The 17,909-nt window shown below is 33.3% G+C and overlaps 1 protein-coding gene across 1 annotated transcript; it reads left to right on the forward strand.

Moving 5' to 3' along the window:
* Positions 1-1,139: 1,139 nt before the first annotated feature.
* On the forward strand, positions 1,140-3,359 carry LOC108476833 (3-ketoacyl-CoA synthase 1). The gene has a single exon (XM_017779190.2). The coding sequence runs from the start codon at positions 1,504-1,506 to the stop codon at positions 3,097-3,099; it is 1,596 nt and encodes a 531-aa protein (XP_017634679.1). The 5' UTR covers positions 1,140-1,503; the 3' UTR covers positions 3,100-3,359.
* The last annotated feature ends 14,550 nt before the right edge of the window (positions 3,360-17,909 follow it).

Below are 17,909 nucleotides of genomic sequence, written 5' to 3' on the forward strand. Positions count from 1 at the left end.
GGTTCAAATAATAAAAATAAAGTGTGGAACTTATAGGAAAATAGAGACGACGTCACAACGACAAGTTCGCCATGTCACGACGTGGAAACCCCAACGTCGGGACGACAGTTCAAAAATCTTTATGAACTTTACAATTTGACTTTTGATCAATTGTAGATGTTTTAATGAACTCTTATAACTCATAATTAGTTCTATCGTAAATTCAATTATTACTAAAAATTAGTTAATGATCTACATTAATTAAATAATATAATAAATTAATTATTACTAAAAATTAGTTAATGATCTACATTAATTAAATAATATAATAAATTATTTGAATTTTTCAGTAGTTGTTTCGACAATGAATGTAACATCTCAAAATCTTGACTCGACAACCGAGTTGAGTATGGGAGTGTTACAATTAATCGATACTTTCTTCACATGAAATCATTTGTCATTATACCATAGACTGGGTTGACAGATAATTCACTACTTACTACTAAAATCGAAACGTATTAGGTGTGACATGGGAATATCCTTTTGTGACGGTGTGGCAATGAATCGTTAGATCATCTTTTTGTACAATACCATTGGCAAGAGCAGTTTGATTCGGGAGTTCGTATTAATCATTTTTGTTTGAGATCTCTCTCTTACCCATTTTTTTAGCTTCAATATAATTTCAATCGGAGAAGACCAGCCGGATTCATAAACCATAAATTCAAAACCTACCCCATATAAACCGGGCGGGTAACCCGGCAAGTCCAATATTTCTTTTCTAGGAAACTTGGAAGGTTAGCGGCAACCTTCTTTGACCCTTTGGGCCTCAATTTATTATTCTTTCATTAGCAAGTCACCTAAATTCCACCCGCCCATCCCCCCCCCCCCCCCCCCAAACCAACAACTTTCCGCTTCTCTCTCTCATTTGACCTTCTAATTACTCCACCGCAGGCTTTTAAAGACCAGTGGACCCAATCTTCTTTCATTTTCTGGCAATAACCAGGACCCCATAATGCAAACCCAAAAGGAACTATAAAAAGATTTATCCTTTTGAACTTTCTTGGAAGCAACCTCACATGGTGTGTACAAATCTCACTAGCAGAACCCCCCCTCTCTCCTTCTTCCTTCCCTTCCTCTATTTGGCCATGATAAATATCATTTCCCAATTTCAAACATGCATTCCTTCTTTACTAATGCACCAGATAAAGATTGGTTTTTACATTAAATCTTTAAATTGTCTTAATCATCATTATTTTATTTATAAATTTGTTTTTGGGAGTATTAATCCCATAGTACATGGATTCTAATGGTGGTTGAACTATATATCCTTTATTGGAACTACCCACCATTAATTCAAAACTCCATTTCCTTCCAACTTTCCTTTCTTTTCTTTTCTTGTAGTTATTGTTGTATTTAATTCTAGTGGTCTATCTTCCCTGTTCCTCAGGGTTTCACAGCTTATATTTTTTGTTTTTAGCTGATTTTAGTTTCATATTTGCTTAATAGCCACACACACAAAAAACTATGGATAGGGATAGCATAGAGATGGATAAAGAGCGGTTGACGGCCGAAATGGCGTTCAAAGACTCATCCTCCGCCGTCATCAAGATCCGTAAACGGTTGCCTGATTTCTTACAATCTGTAAAACTTAAATATGTGAAGTTAGGTTATGGCTATTCATGTAATCCCGCCACCGTGCTTATGTTTGCTTTAATCGTACCGTTGTTCGTCGCCACGGCGGTTCAGTTCACCGGTCTGAAACTTGACGGGGTTTCCAAGTTATGGACTAACCAAGCCCTTCGGTTAGAAAGCATTGATGCTGCAACGAGGCTAGCCGGTTCGTTAATCTTATTCTTCTTGTTCGGTCTCTACTACGCGAAACGCTCCAGACCGGTTTATCTTGTCGACTTTGCTTGTTACAAACCGAAAGACGATCGTAAAATGTCGGTCGACTCGTTTTTGAAGATGACGGAAGATAGCGGTGCTTTCACGGAGGAAACACTTCAGTTTCAAAGAAGGATATCTACCCGGTCCGGTTTAGGCGACGAAACATATTTCCCGAGAGGGATAACGTCAACACCGCCGAATCTGTGTATGGAAGAAGCTCGAGCTGAAGCGGAAACTGTCATGTTCGGAGCCGTCGATGAACTTTTTGCAAAAACCGGAGTTGACCCGAAGGAAATTGGTATCCTTATAGTGAATTGCAGCTTGTTTAATCCAACACCATCGTTATCCTCCATGATTGTAAACCATTACAAGCTACGTACAAACATCAACAGCTATAATCTTGGTGGAATGGGGTGTAGTGCTGGTCTTATATCAATCGATTTAGCTAAAAACCTTCTTCAATCAAACCCCAACACGTACGCTTTAGTGGTAAGCACTGAAAACATTACATTAAACTGGTATTTTGGCAACGACAGGTCTATGTTGTTATGCAATTGTATATTCCGAATGGGCGGAGCCGCCGTGTTGTTATCGAACAAACCACGGGATAAGTCTCGTTCAAAGTACCAACTTGTTCACGTGGTTCGAACCCATAAAGGTGCTGATGATAAACATTACAACTGTGTTTATCAAAGAGAAGATGACAAAGGAATCATCGGTGTTTCATTAGCTCGTGAATTAATGGCTGTCGCCGGTGAGGCTTTGAAAACGAACATCACTACTTTAGGTCCTCTTGTTTTACCATTTAAAGAACAGTTCATGTTCTTTGTCACCCTTGTTAGAAAGAAGATTTTGAAAGCCAAAGTAATTCCTTATATACCCGATTTTAAGCTTGCTTTTGACCATTTTTGTATCCATGCCGGTGGAAGAGCAGTATTAGATGAATTACAGAAGAATCTACAGTTAACAGATTGGCATATGGAACCATCAAGGATGACTTTATATAGATTCGGGAACACATCGAGTAGTTCGTTATGGTATGAATTGGCTTACACAGAAGCTAAAGGTCGTGTCTCGGATGGTGATCGGGTATGGCAGATAGCATTCGGGTCGGGTTTTAAGTGTAACAGTGCTGTGTGGAGAGCTCTTAGGTCGACTCCCATGGCGGAATCAAGGGGCAATCCATGGAAGAATGAAATTGAAAAGTATCCGGTCAAGGTATCTTTTGCTTGATATTGTTGTCGTCTAACTGTACCAATGTGGCATCATCATCAATTTAATTTGCATGTGAAGTATTTGATATGAAAAGTGACCTGGTTGGGTCGCTGGCTGTGGGGACATTTGCCGTTGGCGGTAGGCTGTGGGTAACTATTTTTAATTAAATTTAATAGATTCAATATGACTAATTTATATATCATAATATATGTACGATGCATCCACGTGCATCATGATTGATGATATATTATAAAATATTATAATAATTTTACTAATAACGATAATATACATTCTACTCTTATAAAAAAATATAGTTTAAATTTTAGAGCGATATTATTAAGACGGACAATTATCAACTCTAAATATAGATCGTAAAACATATATAAGATGTACCAAAAAAATTTAACCACCTATCATTGTATATATATAATAATTGTATTTAATCAATTTTATCCTTTTAATTAAGTTAAAAATGTATATTACTCTCTTAAAAAATAATTCAATTCAAGTATTTTCATACAAAACTCCCTTCAATTTCTATAAAAAATTATCTAGTCCAAAAAATAAAATTTTTAAGTTTCTAACTGATTAAATATAAATTCATAATTTATTTGATGAAAGAGATAACTATTGTAGTTTTTATTGAAATTAGCATATTCATTGTCGACAACAATAATTAATTCATGTGTATTTTTCAAAAAGATTAGTTGGGCACAAAATGTAATCCATTCTTGTGAGATTGAATCTTCGACCATATAATTAGGAGATGAGATAAATAATTATCACGTCACATGTTGTAATTAAAGATTTTGATATTTCTCAAATCCAATTTGTGACCATGATTAACCTTCGTTTAAAGTTTGTAATATAATCAAAACCAATTTGTGAGAAGGGAGTGGGGGATATATTACAAGTTTTGAGGGGCTACTGATTGGCTGTTGAACAGATAGTAAATACGAAATTGAAGTAACGTGTACAAACCATTAATTTGAAACTATAAAATAGTCTTTCTTTTCACACCTCATTTCATGTAATTTAAGCAAATACAGTGAATCGGCAAAGAAATTCAGTTTCAATCTTTCTTTTTTGGCCAAAACTTTCTAAATTAAAAAAAAAAAAACCCCAACAACAAATGTACATAAATAGAAACAACATTAGAGATAGAGGTGTGAAGAAAGAAAAATAATTATAAAGGCAAAACAAATAATCAACGGTAGTTGTACTTGACCCACTTACCAGCCTGTGTTTAGCCTTATGTAATCCCTTTTCTCCACACGCAAGTTGCTCCTAAACTAAACATTATTATTATTATTATTATTATTATTATTATTATTATAGGTAATAAAGAGTTAAATAAACAAGTACATTCTAATGAGAAAAAGGTGATTAAGCTAGTGGTGTGATTGGCTGTTAAACTAAATATTATAATATTTAATAGTTAATAGTTACCATTGGGTGCAAAAATAACCTACAATGTATTTTCATTGAAAAAATTAAGTTTGAATTTTTGACACGATATTGTTAAAAGACAAAATCATAAATATAAAAAGGATTAGTCTTTATAGGCCATAAAATAGAAATGAAAAATACATTAATTCTATCGAAAAGTAATATTTATAAGTTAAATATAGGAATCGAGTGGATAATGTGGATTTAATTTTGTGAATATTTAATTTGATTTTATGAATTTTGATATATTTAATTTGATTTTATGAATTTTGATATGATAAATATGGATATCTTAATTATCCTTGGTAGCAGATTCAGAGTAGATATGGATTTTAAGGTTAAAATGTAACGACTTGTTTTCTAGTGGTGTCGAAAAATACTATTTCGAGATCCTGTTTCCATAAATTGAGCCTGTAAATATTAAATATGAATATTTATGGAGTTAGGGTATAAATGAATTGAAATTTGGTTATGCAATTTAGCCGAAATTGTGAGTAATTATAGTTCATGGACTAAATCATAAAAGTTTAATCACACTAGATTTTTAATTATATTGAGGCTTAGGTACTTATATAGAAATTATCCAAAAGACTAAAATGGCTAATAGACCAATTTTAAGTAGATGATATTGGGAATTTGATGTTAATTACCATTAGATTAAAATAATTAAGGATTAGAGATTAATTACGATTAAGGTAATTAAATAAGTTTAATTATAAACTAATTAAACTATATAAGAAATTGTTAGTGACAAAAAGATGAATGATGTCTTCATCTTCATCATAAAGCCATCGTACACCTTTTTTGTTTAAGGAAATAAAACTTTGAAAACCCTTATGATATTAATTACAAGTCCCTAGCCATTTTTCTTTGATTCTTTTTATAGATTTGAGGTCATAAGAGCTTGATTTAGCTTACTCGTGTACTAATTTGTAAAACTGCTAAAGTTTTCGAAAGTTACCCTTATTGAGAATCAGATGAAATTGGTGTGACTTGTTAGAAATTAAGCTTAGTATATGAAAATGACGAAATTGTAAAGCTTAATTGTTTGTTTTTCACATTAGGGACCAAATTGAATAAAATGAAAACTACTATGGATTGTTGGTAGGGATAGAAAATAGAAGGTCCTTAATGAGTCACGGTGAAATCAGATTCTAATCTGAGGCCCTAATTTGAAAGTTTGCTTGTCCCGATTTAGGGACAAAATTGAATAAATTACAAAATATGTGAGATTTGGTATTTGATTCTGATTTGGCTGGAAATTGATAATGTGATATGCTTTGTGATTATTCGTAGTTAACGACAAAACCAAACAATTGAGAGGGAAAGAAAAAGCAAAAACCATTAACAAGTGAAGCACGAAACCTCGGTTTTATGATTCAGGATAGAAATAATTTATTTTGTATTCATGCTTATTCATTGAAGAGTCATTGGGATGATTCTATTGTGATAATATGAAATGTTTCAATTAATTTTCTATGGTTGAGATCGAATATCAAAATAAGGACTAAATTGAATAAAATAAAAAGTAACATGGTTTAACTGATATATGATATTAGGTATGAAATTGAGTTGAAATATGTTATGTTACATGATAAATTGATAATGAATTATGAATAATGTAATGTGAATTGAACATTAATACCCTATTAACTAGTCGGGTTGAGTCGGATATGGTTGGCATGCCATAGGATTAGATTGTGTACGAGTTTATGCGCTTATGCGCTAAGATGCACTTCATGTGCCAGAATGCACTTCATGTTCCAGTATACGCTTTATGCATTAGTATGTGCTTCGTGCGCCAGTATGCACTTTACGTGCCGATTTTCCCTTATTTTTTCTATTAGTGCACTCCTGTGCCAATTTGGTGTGTTGATTGGATGATCATGTATTTGTCCGAGTCTGAATTAGGTTAATATGGGTTATTACTAATAAATTTGATAATTTATATTGAAATGAATTAATATGATGTTTGAGGTTTTAAATATGTTCATATATGAATTGATTTGAGAAGTATGTATCTTATCATGCAAATTGAGTGAAATTGAGCCCTAGGGGCTGAATCGAATATAAATGAGTTGGTAGACTCCAAAATCGGATATAATGGTAAGTATAAGGTAAGTGAACTGAATTGATCATGCAAACTGAATTGGTCATGCAAATTTGATGGAAGCAATGCCATTTCCATACAAGTATTAATGTTAATTAATAATTGTATACATGTATTAATGTTGTAATAATGTAACTATGTTCTTATAACTTGAATCATGAAAGTACCACTGAGCTCTAATGCTCAGTGTACAGTTTGCTTTCTTTGTACGCAGGTTTAGGTACTCCTCGAAACCTTGAGATTTGAAGTCAGCATCCAAATTGCTGGTTTCAACTCAACAAAATTTTTATAGTTCGTTCGTTTTGGTCTTGTGGCATGTACCTATGGACTATTACCTAAATGTTTCAAATGGTTAAGTTGTCTATGATATAATCTTATGCTAATGTTTAGAAATTATGGTTGGATGTATTCATATAGTTGGTCTTGAGTCCTAAAGTTAAAAGTTATGCATTGTATGAAAATTCTATGGTTTTTGTAAGTATAATGGTAGAAATTAGATTTGATAGTTAATGTGTTGGAGACTAACATTTTAGGGTACATTTTCACCTGATATCTTTTGGTAGGTTGTTAATTTGGTTGTATGGGAAATATGTAAGTGTTTTCAGGTTGTTTTAACTTGTATTAGGTTGATTTGGAAGTAATAGGTTGTCATGTTGCAACGAGGAATATAATATGGTTCTTGCAACGACATCGATACTTCGAGGTCATGAAAAACCCTAGTCATAGAGTCACATCATGACGAGAAAACCCCAAAATTGTGACGTCGACTCAAAACTTTATATTCTTTACAATTTGGTCCAATTTCAATCTTAGGTTAGAAAAAGAGCTCTCGTAAGCTCGTATAAGCCCTAAAAATGATACCATATCATATAATATGCATGAATAATTTAGATTTAACTATATAATGATGTTAAATTGGATGTTATTGATTGTATTTACTCCGACAATGATTGTGTGCTAGGAAATATACCCATATTATAGTAAACATGTAACTATTTTTTATATATTTGAACGATGAATAAATAAATAAAGTTAATTTCATATTTCACTATTATATCTTTTGTGTTATTGTCTTTCATGTTTTGCATACATAGTGAAATTGTGATAAGAAAATGTTATCTCATTGATTGTCTAAGTTCAAACTAATGATAAGTGGCACTGTAAGAAAGTTTACATGGTGAGAAAGATAACTTACTTCAGTAGATAATCTAAACAAGTCCGTAATATCGTAAAAGATTCGAAGTGAGCAATTGATTCAAATACTCAAAAGGATTATTATGTCTTCTACAATCCAACTAGGGAGATGGCTAGTCTTGGCTATCGGAGTAGTTGACTCAATGGGTAGAGGGATAGATGTACTTATTAGAAAAATGATACATTGGACTGGACCCAAGTTGAATTAATTTTGAATCCGTTTCTGAATTGATTCACTTGTGACATTCATGGTGTAACTTACCTAAATCCTGAGTTAGTCACTGACCATGCATTTGTAACTCATGTGCTTTGATATAAGTAAAGGCTTATGCTCTAAAGATGATCAAGCCAATAACCAATATGTTGGGTACAATGGAATTCATAGTTTGATTATAGAATTAATGATATCTTCTCATTGGCATTGTGTGGGTTGATAAATATGGAACATAGTCACAAGTTGTTTGTTCTCGAATGAGAAATTTATCACAGTCATTAGTTGATAGTGCTAAAATTAATCATTAAGAAGACACAATTGTGACAATGAGATAAAATAAGATTGTATTAAGTGAACGGATTTAACTCAAATGAATCAAGGATATCATATGAGGGTAACATACACATGGCGATGTAATTATACAAAACAGTTGAATGAATTGCTTTTGTAAAGAGTATACAATAAGGAATTTTCAATCCTGATACTTCTTGAGGACTGACTTCTTGATTAAGTAAACGAATTATCGAAATAATGCTTCTAGACATAATTGCAATTACTTGAGCCTAATTGTATATGTCCGATTGATACCTTTGCTAGCTCAACAAAAGCATGATCGAGTTGTATTTGAATTGAAAGAAAATTATACAACTTTGGAAATAATTTAATTGAGTTAATTTATTCGATGTGGAATTAAATTAGGTGGTCGGGTGAATTCTTCAATTAGAGAATTTGATTAAAAAATTTTCTTGAAAAGTTAATTTGAAAAAGCTCAGTGATTTTTAGGAAAATTATATTTAATCAACTAAAATTAAATTAATCAAATTAATTAAAATAAATATGATATTTTCGAAAGTTAATATTCAAGTTAGACAATTGGTCCAATGGGTAATTGAACTTGAAAATTGGACCTAAGATCGAAAATTGAACTTGATAACCAAAACCCAATACCGAAACCCAAAAACTAGTTGAACCAGACCCTGTGTATGAAATTGGGCTGACGGTCCAACCGGTGGCTGGACCAGACCGGTTGGATTGTCAAGAGCCCAGACTTAACCGACTAAGCCCATTCGAGCAAAACAAGGATAGTTCGGGATGTCGGGGGAGTCACGCTGATGATGGCATCGTCGTGCACAATGATTGCAATGGTGACAATCTGACAACCGATGGATGGTCGGCGACGGCAGTTCTTCAGTGTATTTGGAGGATCAAAAACAATAATTTATGATGCTAAGACAGGGTGATATGTTGGTGATCTATTTTGAACGGGAATTTCTACGGCTCAGTAAGTATTCTTTGGAATTGATTCCATCTGAGGAAGAGAATTGTAAGCAATTCCTCTAAGGATTGCGAGCTAAGATCAGAGTTCAGCTAGTATCACATAAACTGAAAGAATTTGTCGATATGACTGGACGTGCAAAGATGGTTGAGCAGGCCATAGGCCTTGATAAAAAGACTGAACCCTCCCAAGCCTTTGGGAAAAGACTAGGGGCTTTTAGTTTGAATTCGTTATCTAATCGGGCTAGGGATTCTTGGGGATCTTCGAGATAAAATTTGAGGATTGCCAGATCTGAAAGAGGCTGAGATTGACAACCGTCTGTATTAGTAGGCAATGTATGGGGCCTTGCGAGAGGTAAGGAGGTGCCAAATGTGATTCTTGTGGAAGAGGGCACTGTAGCGAGTGTTGGAAGAAAACAGATGCGTGTTTTTGTTGAGGATCCCTAGAGCATTTTGGTTGAGAATGCCCGACAAATGATGATGCTTCTCCTGTTGCCACTCAGAGGTCCACTCCTACTATAAGGGGTTGGTGAAATCCTCGTAGTAGTTTTGTTTCTAGGGGAGGTCAGAGGAAAGATATTAATCTGATTGCTCATAAATCTGAGGCTAGAGCCCCAACACGAGTCTACGTTGTTTAGACCCATGAAGAGGGTGATGCTATCGATATTGTAGCAGATATTTTCCTTTTATATTCAAAATTTATGTATTCTTTAATTGATCCTAGTTCATTGCATTCTTATATCAACTCTATTTTTGTGAAATCAGGAAATATGAAATCTAAGTTGTTAAAAGTGGCTACGATTGTTTTGAGTCACCTGAGACAAACTATGCTCATTGGTCAAGTTTGTAGACGATGTCCATTTGAAATCTAGAATATATTATTTCCTATTAATTTGTTAATTATACCATTTGGCAGTTTTGATATGATTTTGGAAATAACTGATTAACCGAGCATGGTGTAGTTCTGGTGTAACACCCCTTACCCGTATTCAACGTCGGAATAAGGTACGAGGCATTACCGGACTTATACACAAGCAATCATACAACACCAAGACGTAAATTTCCATCCGAATTTAAAATTTTTTACATACATTCATATCATCCCTAAAACGAGCCTACGAGGCTCAAAACATACATTGGACGCTGTTTGGGACTAAACTGAGAACTTTAAAAAATTTCACAACACTTAGAAAATTTTTCATGTTTTAAGAGCCACACACCCGTATAGCTTGGGACACACGCCCTTGTGGGCAGGCCGTGTGGTCACGCACGCCCGTGTCCCTAACCCGTGTAACTCTCTGTTTGTCACCCAAGAACAAATTGAAGACACACGGCCAAGTCACGGATTTAATTTTCATAATTTTTCATAAAATACGTGCAGACTTCACACGCTCAAGGCACACGCTCGTGCCTAAGGCCATGTCATCCACACGGCTGAGACGCACGCCCATGTCTCTGTCCGTGTACTCAATTCTGAGTATTCTGTTTTGCAACAATTAAGGTGCAGGGGACACACGGCTGGAACACATGCCCCTAGGGCAAGCCGTGTGTCACACACTGCCTAGACACACGCCCATGTGTCTACCCGTGTGGAAAAAAATAAGGCTATTTACCAAGCCATTTTGTCGCCTTTTTTCTCACACCTACACAATAAAATGTAACACCAATCTAAGCAATTACATTCAACCAATTCAACCACAATTAAGACATCCACACATTATTCACATGCTACAATTTATCACATACAAATATCACATACTTATCAACTTAAACCATGCAAATTTCCATATCCAAGAAAACATCATCATATGCATATATACGTAGATCAATATTAGCCAATTCCAAATGGCTATTTACAAAATGAATTATCAACCAATATAGGCCAACACATTAGGCCAATTCAATTATGACACATAACAAAATAACCAAGTCCTTATACATGCCAAAACTCAAAATGTTGAATTCATTGGTACCCAAAATAATCAGTTGATAGTGTGAGTAGATCTCCGACAGTCTCCGATCTTTGAGCTAGCTTGGTGACACTATAAGACAAAAGAAAGAAAAGAGGAGTAAGCTATATAGCTTAGTAAGTTCCCATGCAAATAATAGGCATTGTAAACACACATTTAACATAAAATAAACATGATGATAATTGACATAAATATTATTAAGATCTTATAATCATAACTTAGTCAATCATAACCTTACCAAGGTTTCATTACATATCGAGCTCATTACGTATGAGTTTTACGTACGTACCTGAATCATCTCAAATTGGATTTACATACAATTCATCTTTAACATACTCATTAAGTTACCCGTTGAACCACTTGGAATACTAAAGGATACTCGGGAGTCCTATACACTTGGTACCATACCAATGCCATATCCTAGATATAGTCTTACATGGGATCTCGTATCGATGCTAATAGCCCAGCTATGGTCTTACACAAAGTCTCATATCGATGCCATATCCTAGATATGGTCTTACACGAAGTCTCATATTGATGCCATATCCCAGATATGGTCTTACACATAGTCTCAGTAACCCTAATGTCATGACATTTGTATCCTATCTATTCCTAAGGTTCAACCGAGATTTCACGCTTGTCGTAACTTTGTCGAACACGCTCAATGGTCAATCATAATTCATACAATAGTAAAGCATTTAAAACATAATTAAAACAATGCATTATTTACATAAGAACTTACCTCGGTAAAAAATAGTAGAAATAGGACCTACTCGTCAAACACCTTGTTTGTCCCCCGATCTAGGTCCAAACCTCGTTTCTCTTGATTTATAATAGTAAATTTAACTTATTTATTATTCACATTACTCAAATCAGTTCAAAAATCACATTATGAAAAATTATATTTTTGCCCTTAAACTTTAACATTTTTACACTTTAATCCCTAGGCTCGTAAATTCAAATAGATTCAATTTATTCGATTCCCAAGCCTAGAAGAACCACTTTTATGCTTATAACTGCCCTAATTTTTATTTAATCATACTTGTACACACATTTTATAACCTTTTTACAAATTGGTCCTTTTAACATTTTCATCAAAAATCACCTAGCAAAAGTTGTTTATTACACACCAAACACACATTTTCTACCATTAGACATCAAAACACACACATATCTAACATGTTTAAAACCCTAAACCTTAATCATTTATCAAATTAATGGTAGAAATAGATAGATCGAGTGATAACAATTTCAAAAATATAAAGAGCATTAAAAATGGGGCAAGAATGGACTTGCAATCGAGCTTGAAAGTGGCCAAAACCTTCTATGGATTCCCTTCTAAATTTCATCATAAGCAAGAAGAAGATGGACAAGATTTTGGCTCGAGTTTTGCTTTTTAATTCATTTAATTACTAAATGACCAAAATGCCATTTTCTTAAAACATTAAAATTCTCTTACCTCATGTATATTTTTGTCCAAATTAAATTAAAATGGTCTAATTACCATTTAAGAACCTTCAATTTAAAATTCCATAGCAATTTGACACCTCTAGCATGTAGAACTCAACTTTTGTACTTTTTACAATTTAGTCCTTTTTGCTAAATTGAGTGCACAAACGTCAAAATTTTTGAAAAAAATATTTCATGAAATCATTCCATAAAACTGTAGACCATGAAAATGTAATAAAAATAAATTTTACTATGTCAGATTCGTGGTCCCGAAACCACTGTTCCGACTAGGCCCAAAATCGAGCTGTTACATCTGGGCTACCGTAAAAAGATGTTTTTCATCTAGAGTTAGAGAGATGAGATAGTGGTAGTGAATGGCATTAGATCAAGTGGTTTGACTCGTATCATTTCATCTGTTTGAGCTAATAAAATCTTGAATCGAGGTTTAAAGCATTTCTACTTATATTATTAACTCAAACTTGGATGAAAACCATATAAGAAAGATTTGAACATTATACAAGTTCCCAGATGTATTTCTTTAAGAATTACCAAAATTGCCTCCTGATCGCGAGGTTGAATTTGCAATTGAAGCTTTCCTGGGTACAACTTCTGTATCAATTACTCCATACTGAATGGCACCAATAGAGTTAAAAGAGCTAAAAATTCAATTGCAACATCTCTTGGACTATGACTTTATAAGTCCTAGTATATTGCCTTGGGGAGATCCAGTGTTGTTTATTAAGAAGAAAGATATGTTGATGCGGCTCTACATTGATTATCGACAGTTGCATAAGTTGACAATTAAGAACTGGTCCATCAGTCTTTGAGATCAGGATATTATTAGTTGAAGGTGAAAGATAATGACGTACCAAAAATGGCATTTTGTACTGTAACGACCCGATAGTCACGAGTATTGGAAAGTGTTCTTTCGGGTCTCCGTTTTCGTAAAAAAGATTCGTAAATAAATATTTACAAAGTTAGTTGTGTGGTTAATTAGGTTTAGATTAAGTAAATTTGTTTAAATTAAGAGTAATTAGGTGTAAGGACTAGATTGCATATAGGGAGGAAGTTGAATTATAGATTAGAGGAAAAGTGAAAGGACTAAATAAGCAATTAAGCCATAAATTGACAAGTGGATGGTGTTGGTAAATACATGTGTAATAATAAACATATGTATTTAATAATAAAATATGTATTGCTTATTAATTAAGTAAATATATTATTATTATTATTATTATTATTATTATTATTATTATTATTATTATAATTAAAACAAAACAAATAAAAGAAAAGACAAAGGAATTGAAAAAGAAACAAAGAACAGAACAAAACAGGGGGAAAAAGAAAGAAAGAAAAAGAGAAAGAAAGAAGGAGAAAGTTAGGGTTTCAAGGGTTCAAAGCTTAATTGGTTAGTCAATTTAGTCACTTTTCTTGTAATTTTTATGTTTATGAAATCCTAGTATTAAATACTACTTAACCTATGCTAAAATTTTAGAAATTATTGAATTTTTAATTGTTGTCTATGTTGAATAATTTGAGTATTAGGGATTAAATTGATAGATTTTTAAGTGAGAATTGAGAAAGGGATTGAACTGTGGAATAAATTCTAAGTTTTGAGTAATGGAAACTAAATTGTGAAAATTTCAAAATTTAGGGATTTATGTGAAAATAGAGAGTTGAATTTAGTCTAACATGGAATTTGCATAAAAATAAAGAACTAATGTGAAGAATAAAAGTTAGTCTCGATTTAAGGACTAAATTGAAATTTAGGCAATATTTGAGTAAAAATTGAAATATTAAATATGAAATTGAATTGTGTTGTATTGATTAATTTTAATTATTTTAATTCCGTAGCTAACGTCGTACCAGAATCATCGACTAAAAAGGGAAAAGATAAAGTCAATGTCGAATAGCTCGGAATTTTTGGTTTGTATTTCTATAATTCGAATTTAGTTGTTAATTGTTATAATTCAATTTAATGTATATGGTAAGTGTTGAGGTGATAATTATTGTGTTTTGCAATTGAAATGGATTAATTTAGTATGTGTTGAATTTATTGAATTTATATTGATTGAATTGGTATATATATATATTGAATATATATTGATTATTTGAATTGAATTGAATATATGTTGTATTTGAAAAGTGAATTGAAACCCTATTAATTGTATCGAACTGAATCGGATATAGATAGTATTTCATAGGATTGGAAGAGTTCAGGTATTTCTTCCACTTCGAGTCGATGAGACACTGGGTGTCAATTTATTACTTCGGATTAATTCGATGAGGCACTAGGTGCCAATTTACTTCGGTTTCGCCGATGAGACACTAGGTGTCAAATTATTACTTCGAATTATCTGATGAGGCACTGGGTGCCAAACTGGTGTGTTTTGGTTGGATCCGTGTATCCGTTCGAGTCTGAGTCATGTTAATAGGGGTAAACATATAATAAAGTTTTATAACTGATATTTAAATGGCATGGTATGAGAAATGAAATTGATATAGTTAATTGAAAATAGAATGTGAAATATGTTGTAAATACATGGAATACATGAGTTAAATACTCATGAATTGAATATGGAATGGATAGTGCCATTGTTTAAATGATATGTGAACAAATTATGGAAAGCTATTATATAGCAAGTGATGAAAATTGAGTATGGTATATAATGATTTATTCATGAATTGAGTATTGCATGACTAATGTCATTGTACAAAAAAATATGGTTTGATATGTGAATAACCATTTATATAGCAATTGTACGAATAGGATATTGTTTAATAAAAAAAATGATAGTCATAATACTAGACATTAATATGTCCTTATAATTTAATTGTGCTTATTATATTATCATGTCTTTAAATATTCAGATTATAGAAATACCACTGAGTTTTACTCAGTGTACGGTTTTGTTTTTCGTGCGCAGATTAGGTACAGTGATTTTAAAGAGTTGTAATTGAGGTTGTGAGCATCCATCTCATCATATCTCCAAGTGCCAAGAGGGTATGTTTCAAAATTTTGAATAGAATAACATGTACTTAGGACAATCAAGTGTGTTCCAAGTAGTAGGGACAAAAATATAATTTATGAAAACTTAAATTTTTTTTAAATGTTCAAATATATTAATGATTAGCCAAAACCACTTTGGCACCAAATGTAATATTCCTATATTAGGTTCCTTGGATCGAACCGAGTATAGGGGTGTTACATGTACGCAATAAAGTTACTATGAATTTCTTGTGATGCCATTCGGGCTAATGAATGCACTTGCGGCGTTCATAGATCTCATGGACTGCATGTTCCTGCCTTACCTGGATCAATTCATGGTGGTGTTTATCAATGATATTCTGATATACTCTAGATCAAAGGCTGAGCATGATAAGCATTTGAGAACCATACTGCAAGTATTACATAAGAAGTAGATATTCGAGAAACTTAGTAAGTGTTAATTTTAGTTTTCTTAATTCATTTTTTAGGGGCATGTTATCTCAGTTGAGGGAATTTGGGTTGAACCTAAAAATATCGAAGCTATCCTTCAATGGAAAGCACTGAAAAATGAGCCTGAAGTTCGAAACTTTGGCTTTGTCGATTTTTACAGGAGATTCATGAATGAATTTTCTAAAATAACTTTACCGATGAAAAAACTCTTGTACAAAATGTGCCCTTCGTGTGGGATAATCAGTGTAAGGGTAAAATGTCGTAGCCGATGCTCTAAGCCAGAAGTCAAAAATTGATTTGAGAGTGATGTTTGCCCTGCTCAGTACTTGTGATAATGGCAGTCTATTAGTTGAGTTAAAAGTTAAGCATGTGTTGCTTGATCAAATTAATGAGGCACATTTTGCTAATGCTAAGTTAGCAAAGAAAATGAAGTTTGTTCAACAAGGTGATATTGAGAGTTTTAACATTGTTACGAGTGTTAGCCTCCAGTTTCGAAATCAATTTTTTGTTTTTGATAATGCTACTCTGAAATAAATGATTTTACGCGAGGCTCACGATAGTCCTTTTGTTATGCACTCCAGTAGTATGAAAATGTACTGTGACTTGCGAGAATCATAATGGTGGCTTGGAATGAAAAAAGAAATTGTGGGGTATCCCTAAATGTCTGATCTGTCAAGGGATAAAGGTCGAGCATCAGGTTCCCACTAGGTTGCTTCAACCCATCTCGGTTCCATAATGAAAATTGGAATGAATTACTATGGATTTTGTAGTTGGTCAAACATTAACTCCAAGCAAAAAAAAAAATGCAATTTGGGTGATAGCGGATCGAGTGAAAAAGTCTACCCATTTCCTTGCAGTGAGAACTAATTGGTCACTTCCGAAGTTAGCTAAAGTTTATATTCGTGATATAGTTAGACTGCACGATGTGCCTGTGTCTATTATCTCATATCGAGATCCTTGCTTTACCTCAAGATTCTGGAAACAATTGCATAAATCGTTAGGTACGAGGTTAAATTTCAACACGACATTCCATCCTCAATGCGATGGCTAATTAGAGTGAGTTATTCAAGTACTAGAAGATATGTTGGGAGCCTGTATTGTTAATCTCGAAGCTATATGTTGCGAGCCTGTATAGTTAATCTCGAAGTTAGCTGGGAATGGTATTTACCATTAGTTGAATTAGTGTATAATAACAATTTCCAATTGAGCATTCAGATGGCTCCATATAAAAGCTTTATATGATCGTAGATGTAGAACGCCTATTTGTTGGCCAGAATTGAGCGAGAGAAAAGTTGTTGAGTCGAAATTGATTCAGGAAGTTGAAAATGTGGTAAAATTGATCAAGGGTAGATTGAAAGCAACAGTAACGATCTGACCCGTCTCATGTTATTTTGATGGAAGAAATAGAAGTTCAGGCTGGTTTATCATATGAGGAAAAACCGGTTGAAATCTTAGCTTGAGAAGCGAAAGAGCTAAGGAATAAATGAGTACCATTAGTGAAAGTCCTATGACGCAATTATAACATAGAGGAAGCGACCTGAGAACTAGAAGAGACAATAAGATCCCAGTATATTTCATGTGAAAGAAGTATATTTCATGACTAGTCATTTACCTCTTTGGAGAGCACCCATAATGAGAGGATTAGTCATTGTTATCAACGGTAGATACCCTAGTTAGGTTAAAAAAAAGTTGAGCCTTAATATTTTTTCTCAGAAACTTAGATGAACG

The sequence above is a fragment of the Gossypium arboreum genome, chromosome 12 (genome assembly GCF_025698485.1).
Source record: "Gossypium arboreum isolate Shixiya-1 chromosome 12, ASM2569848v2, whole genome shotgun sequence".
In the NCBI taxonomy this organism is placed as follows: Eukaryota; Viridiplantae; Streptophyta; class Magnoliopsida; order Malvales; family Malvaceae; genus Gossypium; species Gossypium arboreum.

Coding starts and splice junctions, on each gene's coding strand:
- LOC108476833 (XM_017779190.2), top strand. CDS start 1,504: ATGGATAGGGATAGCATAGAGATGGATAAAGAGCGGTTGACGGCCGAA.